The sequence below is a fragment of the Acyrthosiphon pisum genome, chromosome A3 (genome assembly GCF_005508785.2).
Source record: "Acyrthosiphon pisum isolate AL4f chromosome A3, pea_aphid_22Mar2018_4r6ur, whole genome shotgun sequence".
NCBI lineage: Eukaryota > Metazoa > Arthropoda > Insecta > Hemiptera > Aphididae > Acyrthosiphon > Acyrthosiphon pisum.
The window spans coordinates 30,085,008-30,094,953 of NC_042496.1; the positions used below are offsets into that span (position 1 = coordinate 30,085,008).

Below are 9,946 nucleotides of genomic sequence, written 5' to 3' on the forward strand. Positions count from 1 at the left end.
ATAACGCGTTATAAGTACCTAATAAATATTATGATATGATTAATTTGGAATTTATTATAGGTACCTATTATAGGTCAATTTTTTTTAAATACTATAGACTATAATATAATATTATGTCTTATACCTAGACTGACATACCGTCTCCGCTCAGAATCGTTTTTCTTATACAATGATATTATATCATTGAATTCAAATTTAATACCATCCATTATACAGTGAACCACTTGTAACCTACTGTACAACAGAGCGAAATCCACTTACCCACCTTTTTTTAATTGCTATGGTAAAAAATTGAAAATCAACTATAAGTATAATATTGTATACATGTATAGGTTTTCACACACACGATTGACGCCTTGAAGTACTTACTTATATATTCGCGACCTTCCCTACAACTACAATAGGTAAAAAAAATGTAATCTGATATAATACATTTAGAAAACCACAATATCATTACTATGGATTTCCTGCTTAGCTGATAATGTAAAATTAAATATTACATATTACTCTTAAGTATAAAGGATTCGAATATTTGATATTATGTTAACAATTTGTTACGTATCACTCACTTGATAAGGTTTTATTTTGTTGACGCGATAGTTTTATGAAATGACAAACGGTCACACCACAGCATATCATAACAAGTAGTACGAAGAATGCACTAAAAATAAATAAAATAAACAACAACATTATTTTTAAATCATTATTATAACACAAAATAGAAATAATTTTTCCAAAACATGTAAAATATTATAATATTGAATTCAAATACAATATTTTTGTTAAAAAAAAATATAACTGCGATACGTCAATACCTATTGATTATAATTAATTATACATTATTTCATTATTTTCAGCCTCCCAGGTTGATTGGAGAAAAGTCAATAGCATACAAACCGGGGAAGACACTGTGCTGTTTAGTAGTTTTCGACTTTTCGAGTATACTTCGTCTTTGAGTAGGTCACTTTAGTGGATATACTTTAAATTTGAATTCACTGATAAATTATTTTATACGATGAAAAACGATTCTGTTTTAAGACACAGTCAGTCTGCAGCCTATGATGAGTCTATACAATAATTCATAACATTAACTGATTTCGTCAACATTTGAATCTTAAAGCACTCATGAACAGTGCCGCAACTAGGCTTTGTGGGGCCCTAGTGCAGATTTTATTGTGGGGGCCCTCTTAAAGCCATTTTGTGTCTTGGGGAGGCCCACTTAAGTGGAAAGAGACCCATTTGGGGGTGCTACGCACCCCCAGTCCCCCACTAGTTGCGGCACTGCTCATAAAAAAGAAATATGGCTTTCTGCTGTATTTTTTTATAATCCTTATAAGGAAAACATGAGAAACCTTGAATTACATTTTTTAACTAAAATACTCACAAATAAAAGTTTTATTATTCTCAAGACAAATAACAACAAAATTAGGTACTTACTTCAAAAAGAGTCAAAATAAATTTTAAATTTATAAAATTTGAAAGTGCTTATACCAATATTTTGTGAATTTTTAAAATATACGGTTATTTGTTTTTGAATTAAAAAGAACAATTCCAAATTTATCGATAATCTGGTTTTACGTTATAAATATTCCCGTTTAATCGTACATTTTTTTGTTTTCCCCGATTATCTTGTAAATGTCTGAGAAGTTTCCACTTTTGACCCCTCCAAGAACAAGATAGGTCCAATTTTCTACCAAAAACCTCCCTTGAAGTTGACGATAAGAGCATTTTTCTAGTACAACAAGTGACTTCGGACACCAATTAAAGACACACATCATCATTGTTAAACCAACAATTCTCTGTTCTCATCACACCGCTTAGAATTTAATAGATTTTTAATTGTCATATAAATTTCCATTATTGTTCATAAACTAAGCTTTTAAAGAAATCATATCATATATTCTAAAGGATGTAATTACAATATACTTAACCGGTTTGAATGCGTGTAACATGTAATATTTTCTAGTACATTGTCAATGTTTTTTTCAACCTAAGTCATAGTCACCATTTGCAGTTATGAATATATTTTATTTTCTAACGTAATGTGTCAACATATTACATGTTATTACAAGGTATTATTTATATAATAATGATACTGTTAACAGAAAATAATAGTGATGTTGTTGTGGAATGAAAATAATGGGAGATAAGATATTATATAAATATAAATTATTAATATTAATTTTAATGTGAATTGTCTGGTTGATAAGATTATAGGATGTTATTAGCTGTGAGTGCATTTAAGACTGATGAAAGAAGGGAGATAAGGGGACTAATTAGTGAGCTTATTTTTGAAATAAAACTTGAGAGAGTGTTGGTGATTTTGAGTTCCGCATGTAAATTTTGATGATTTTTGGTGGCTTCATCGTAAGATTTGGTTTTTTGTTGGGTGTTGGAATCAGAGCCTCTGGCTGGATGGACGTCATGGTCACCATTTGCAGTTATGAATATATTTTATTCTCTAACATATTTACTATCGTTGCCTTTGTTTTGAATAAACAAATATTATTATAAAACAGTTTTATCAATAATCGCAAAACTGACATATTATTTTAAACGCTTGCCAAATAAATGTGGTTTCGTAAATTATAAATATTTTGTTTTACCGCACGTCAGCACATGCCAACGGCACAATGCTATCTAATATTATATTGAATACCAGAGAATAGGTACTACTAGATGTAGGTACGCATACATTGACAACATTGATGACGCATCTCTTTAAACTTAACGCAGGCTGTCCTTATCCCGGTTAATTGTGTTTTTTTTCCTCATTCGAAAGAAATAATTGATTATTTGTATTTGTATAATTCACCAGAGAGGCCAGAATCGATTGTACTTTATATTTTAAGCCAACTTTATATTTATTTCACGGAAATCCGAATGCTCAGTATTTCTATGCTGCGTAAAAACGAAAATATTGTTTTTGTTTAAGTTATAGTCGAATTACCTGGTTAAAAAATACGCCATGTCGTAAGGATACATATCTCCACTCACAGTACAGAGTATCGGGTCTACTTGGACGACAGCTTTGACCTTCTCCGGTAAAAACACCTTGTCAAATTCATTTTGCAACGACGTCTGTAGATCTGACGCTGAACAAGAATCCGGTATGCATATCCCTAAATTCAAACTGTTTCGTTTGATTAGATCCGGAGAATCGACCCACTGAAAAAAAATGTCCAATTCGTATCTATTATAGTACTTTGGCATAATACAATGTGTTGAGTGCTTTTTTTCTTTTTTCAAATTCAATTTTAGACGGCACAGCAATCAATTAATATTATGATGAATACTTGTCAACATGTTATAATATTTTATACGAAATATTCTGTTTTAATATTCTTACTGTATATAAACTAATAATTGTTCGTGATATTTGTTAATGGTGGTAGGAACTTCTCAAGTGGATATCAAGTATTACAACTACGTACCCCAAGTATTGTTTTCCACGCGTGATTGTCGCCAACATTGTTAATGTTTTCCGTTCCTTTTAGAAAACTGTAATTTTTCCCCATTGGTGGAAACAAATGTATTTCGGACAAACAATACTGTCCCTTTACTGGATAATTAACGTCGACACATTCGTCATAAATACCCATATGATATTTGTTGCCTGCTAGTATGCCAATTGGATGTCGATTCCAAGACTCTGCCACTGAAAAATTATAAATTTTAATCGTTTTATAGGCAGTTTATACACTTACAAACTATAGTACACCCATATATTAATCACGACATTCAGATCATTTCGTTTTTTTTTTTGATAAAATATTATATTATTGGTAAGTGGAGGAATTTGAACTCAAAAAACTTTTAACCTATAAAAAATATATATTCGATATATATTCAATAATATTTAGTGAGACCAAATGTAAGAGTAAGCTTGTAAACATTACATTTTTGATACGATACATTTTTGATTCTTCGATAGTAAAATTGAAAATATTTTTGATGTTATTGAATTTCGTCAAAATTGGAGGTACTAAAGTTATTTATATTTTTTTAATTTTTCATTAGACATAAAACTGTCTAAAAATAATTGGCATACGGACGAACAATTAAAAACGTGGTATCATTATTTTTATACAAATATGATACATAAATTATTAAAACCATTTAATTTGGTATAGCTACTGGCTACCGACTATATTTTATGATAATACCTAAATAGTATAAAAACTATGGTTGTTGATTATTATTTATTACATATTTAAAAGATGCAATATAACAAGTTACATTCAATTTTGATTTTGCCATTTTCGATTCCTATATCTGGTTATTGCAAACAACTATTAAGTAAATAATGTTGTATCTATCATATTGCTGGTGGTATTACACCGGTATTCTGTATTTATTGACTACCGGTATCAACGGTATAATCGACAATACGGTATTTCCAGTAACAATAGTAATTACCAAATTACTAGTTTTCTTATAAATACCGAAAATACCTAATACCTACAGGAATTTTATTATATTAATTTAATTACCGATGTACCAAAAATACCAACATCCCAACGGATAACTGACATCCAACTGTAATACTGTAATTGCGTTAGATAACAATGATACTATTTATTTTGTGATAAATAAATATGTATTTTAATATCGTTAAGTTATTTTATACAATATGCGAATAAAAAAAATTATATTATTCTAATAGGTATCTGATTATTACACTGAATAGAATACTAAATCTCAAGTAAAAACGTTAGGAGCAATAACCCGTTACCCAACATCCGGATGTACTTAATTCAATGTTGCACCTAACAGTAACGTAAATACAGTATTTGTCATTTATTTTTATTATATTCATTGAACAATGAACATATCTGGTTAATTATATAACTGTGGCAAACAGGTTTTTAGAAATAATTATATAGCAGGTAACTGCAGGTTGTTTGTAACTTCAAATCGCTCTTCTAAAAAAAATTAATGAAATGTGTATTAAATCATTTGAAATTGCTAAATGAACAACTTAATACGATATGAGGAAGCTTGTATTAAGTGTTCATGATATTCGACCGAGGAAAGAAGTTTCCCCCTCCCCTACAATCCAAAATCTTGGCCCTGCCACTACAGTTGGAAAATGTCTATATTTTTTTAATATTCACTCTAATATTGCATTGGTTTGTGTGAATTTGTATGAAAGACCCACAGAAACACTTGAACACCTTGAAGTGTACGTCTTATTCTTCGGACCAAATTGATCATAAACGACAATACCTATAATAATAGGTATATTATATTTTATATTATCTTCCGAATGATGTCCATGGAATAATATGCTTAATTATAAGTTATATAACTTGCGCAATAATTATTGTTTTCATTTTCGGTAGATACGTACCATTTGAATAATGAGTCACAAAATGTATTCAAACATAATATAGGCACCTACTGCTATATTGCTGTTATGGTTTTTGTGCCATCGGCCGTCGGCCAGATAGGTATAGGTACATAAACGATACATAATATTATACTATGTTCTAATATACGATACCTATTCAAAAGAAAAATAAATAATTCATTTTATTTTATTTCGCAACCATAAATATTTTGCTTTATTATATGAATTATCAATTTGTAACATGTCACACCTATATAAATTCAATCCGACTAATATTTCATTTCTTTGAAGTTATTTTTTCCGCAAATTGTGTAACGTTTTTTTTTTTTATTAAGTTCGTGTTTGTTTATTAAATTATGCTCTCATATTACTATATTGTATAATACATATTCATGTGGGGGCATGTGGCAAGAATGAAAAAACAAACTAAGTTTAATTATGTATCAAGATCGACGCTGCTTTAGAACGCATTCAGTTTTTTCGACAAATACATAGTTACTTGTAAATTTTCATCGAAAGCAGGTTTTTCAAATCCTGCTAGTGAGATTATTATATTAACTATGAGACAAAAAGGTTATAACTACAAGCCGTACGTTTTAAAATTATCATTTTTCTTTATCTAAATCACATTATAATGTATTGAGGTGGAAAGACTTGCTGCATGGTAACCTGATCGTACCAAGTGATACGAGCACGGAACCAGTGTAAAGTTCTTAACAATTTATATTAATTGACCATACAACAAAACAAAAAAAAAACACTAATTTTTTTAATTATGTGAGTTTTTAATATAGAGTTTGATAAAAGAATCATTTTGGTGATATAAAAATGTTTGTAGGACAATAAATTACTTCCTTGCTAAAAATATATATGCGTTTTACGCATTCATTTTTAAGTACTCATTGTTAGAATTTATATATATTTTATTGTGAGGTATTTTTATACATTTATTTCAGTACATGCATTATAAATTATGATGTTGCATTATTTTAAATTTTAAATTAAAGAGTATAATATTATTTATCCTTGCTTTTTTGTATATTTTTATTTTTAAATTACATTTTATATTTTTATTTTTGTTATGAACTACCCTAAAACAATTTTTAATATTATGGAAATAATAGGAACATCTGAAAAATAATATTTCCTTTTTATTAATGTATTTTTACTACTTGTCTTGACACTTGTAAGTCAAACAATTATTTTCCTATAATTATTTTATTCCTACGAAGTACCGCGCGTGTGTTTTAGGTACGTGCCGTCTGACGGTGCGATTTTATGACGCCATGCGTAAACCACACGAGTCCTTATTAACAAATGTTGCCATGTTGAGTAAACATTTTAGTATCGCTTTTGCAATACAACGATATTTTCGAAATATGACAATAATATTCATTTGTTTAATATAAATTTACATGATATTGGAATTTTAAAGATTGAAATTTGAATGCAAAATTATATTTGCCTTATATAATATCGACTATAAGGTAGGTATTATGAATATTATGTTCTCACAAAATCTCAGAAACCTTGATTATCGATCTATTATTACCCGTTATAATATATAAAATTAAAATTAGAAATATACTATCATCAGTCATCACCAATTGCTCATAATACGTTTTTTTTTTTAACCTTTCTTTAAATTAAAAATAACAACATAATATAAGAACAAGGCTAGTTTACGCCGATGTGGGTGCTAATCACTCCTCCACAATGTAGGTAAGTACATCCTCCGATAGTACTTATTATAATTAAATATATATATAATATTTATAATATAGGTATGCGTGTCTGGTGTCACGTGAAATGCAATTAGTTTGATAAATGTTATGTATTTGATAAATTTTTGCATAATTTTTTTCTGTCTGGAGATGTAACCTCGTATTATGTTCTTGAGCCTTGACCATCGAGTAAGAGATTATTCAGTTTGTGTAATTCAGTTGTTGTACGAGACCTTTTTTTTTCCGTGTTATCGAGAAACGTGGGAGGGACTGGTTTTGGCATTGCTTCTCCCCCGGTCCCCATCGTTTATTGTGCAAAAAAAACAAAAGTTATTTCACAGCCATAAGCATCCTGGAATGCATACCATTAAACTATATATATATATGGCTTAGGGCATTGTAATTTGTACTATTCAGTTGGTTTCGCGGGCTGACCGGAGTCCACCGCTCTGGACTCTCGTCAGTGGTTGTCTTCTCGTGCCACCCATGCCCGCCGCACTGGAATCTCGTGCTGTCGTCCTTCGCGTTCTTCTTCGGTCCGCGGATGTAGTATTGACCTGGTGAGGAGGGAGCGCGGTCTAGGGGGGTTCCTTTCACCTACCCTCGGAGGCTTGTCTCGATCTCTACTCATCCTCCTTAATCGTCATTACGTCCTCGATCATCTTATAAAAAATTCTAAAGGTCTCCTCGGCGCACTGTAGAATTGTTTCCTTGTGCTCCGGGTCGACGGAAAGATTCTCAAATGCCGGTCCAAGTTGTTGAACGACCTACCTAGGTACTGATTGTGCATATTTTTCAGTTTTGATGTAGACTCTTGTAAATAATAAATACCTGCATGATTACATGTATATACATATCTGCTGTTCTCTCTAAATTTATCATTTTTTTTTATTTACTATCATTCTGCCATAAATAACAATAATATGAATAATATGCTTATTATCAACAGTAATATACATTTTTTGTTTATTGTGTTATGGGTACAATCTACATAGGTAGGTACTACATATTATTATGCTAACAAAATTTCACAAATATTAACCGAAATACCTAGTATAAAAAATAAATATTTAAGTATCATAATATGATAATATGGTATCATTACAATTAATTATCAATACTTATAAGTTGTTTAAAATTAATTTTCAGTATTTATACAATAATATTATCATCAAATATGATTAAATTTATATGGGTACTATCATTGATTGTGGTATTACTCTTATTAAGTATCATTGATTTCAGAAGGGAATTATCAAATAGCATCAATTCACAAATATAATGCAATTATCGCATTTAAAAATACAATACTGAACAGAGCTCGTTTACTTTAGTTCTTATAGGACATTTTTGATTTTATTGTTCGCCAGTTTGCAGTAGTTTTCTTACGCTCAGGATAAGAAATGAAAATACCTGAAAACCACTTGCTCAACATTTTAGAATAACATATTATATTATTATGTAACAGAGGTTCTCAACCAGGATGCCGTGAAATTATTTAAAATACCTATAAAACAATCGTACTTTTTTCACACATTTATAAGAAAAACTGTTTTATAAAAGATCTTTATCTTTATGCTATCACGTATGTTTTGTGTAATGTACAATCTATTTTAATTTTTATACTGGTTTGGCATCGACTTATCACCATTAAAACAGCAATAAAATGTAAGTATCAATATACACAATAGGTATTACTATAGGGCGTCTTCAGATGTCTTAAAAAAAATACCCTAGGGTAGCGTAAGCCAAAAAATTTTGGGAACTTCTACTCTAAAATATAGATAATATTACAATATTTCGTATCATTACATGAGGGCTGCATGCCTACATGTTCTATGAAACACAGACAACGAAAACATAGTTTGATAACATATTAATTATTCAACAATTCTTTCAAAATCTAAAAAAAAATAACGAATTCAAATAATAGTTCAAATATACCTATACGTAGTTACAGCCAATAAGGTACCTATTATAAGTATAGAACAAAAGTTTATTGTTTGGAAATATTTTTACGCTCGGAAATTGGTAATTTTTTGTTAAATTATGTGACGTAGATACCCATAAATATCTGATATGATATTATCTAAATATCTTTGCAATCTATGAAGTAAAATATTGCACAGTATTCGCCAAATGATTCATTCGGCTCGTTATTGGAAGGTCGACAACTATATTCTAATCCTATTGAAAATATTTTTACTGCCTATACGAAGTTTGATAAAAAAAAAATAACATCTGATGTTACTGACCATAGATTATAATATTAATGTTTTCAATGACGTACATATATAGCAGGTAACATTGTGCATCGATTTTTGTGTCTGATAGATTCCCACACACTAGGTATGCGAATACGAACCGGTTAGGTTAGGTTTATAGATTTATAATGGGTATTCATCTAGAATTATTCGAATATTGGAATGTATATAATATTATGTATTCGAATGAAATTGTTACAATTATTTGAATTATTTTCAAATATAATTAGGTACTTATAATTATAACGTAGGTACCTATTCGAAATATTATTCTAATAGTTACATAATATATTAACATGTTTAAATGTTTGACAAATAAAATAACTGAATAGGTATAATTCAAATAACACCCTACTCTAATAATACATATACTTGTATATTATGTAATTTATGCTTAAATGATGCGTTGCAGCCTGAAGACAAATACCAATCTTAAGGGGATTAGTGGCGGTGATTTCCTGTCTTTGTCTAACACACGCGCAACATAAGAATTTAAACGTGTTTTTTGTCCAACGTACCGATTGATATAGTGAAGCGATAAAAATTCTGAAAACAGATTTGAATTTTTCGTCAAGTCTACTTGAGATCGGTCAGTCTACATTTTT

The 9,946-nt window shown here is 29.6% G+C and overlaps 1 protein-coding gene across 3 annotated transcripts in view; it reads right to left on the reverse strand.

Moving 5' to 3' along the window:
- LOC100570184 (nose resistant to fluoxetine protein 6) overlaps nucleotides 1–9,946 on the reverse strand; it is a 125,830-nt gene that overhangs the window by 9,135 nt on the left and 106,749 nt on the right. For all 3 annotated transcript variants that reach the window (XM_029491230.1, XM_029491228.1, XM_029491229.1), the window contains 3 exons: nucleotides 3,435–3,658; nucleotides 2,951–3,168; nucleotides 570–661 (listed from right to left, as the gene is read on the reverse strand). In XM_029491230.1, coding sequence (XP_029347090.1) covers nucleotides 570–661; nucleotides 2,951–3,168; nucleotides 3,435–3,658 — 534 coding nt within the window. The remainder of the gene's footprint in view (nucleotides 1–569; nucleotides 662–2,950; nucleotides 3,169–3,434; nucleotides 3,659–9,946) is intronic.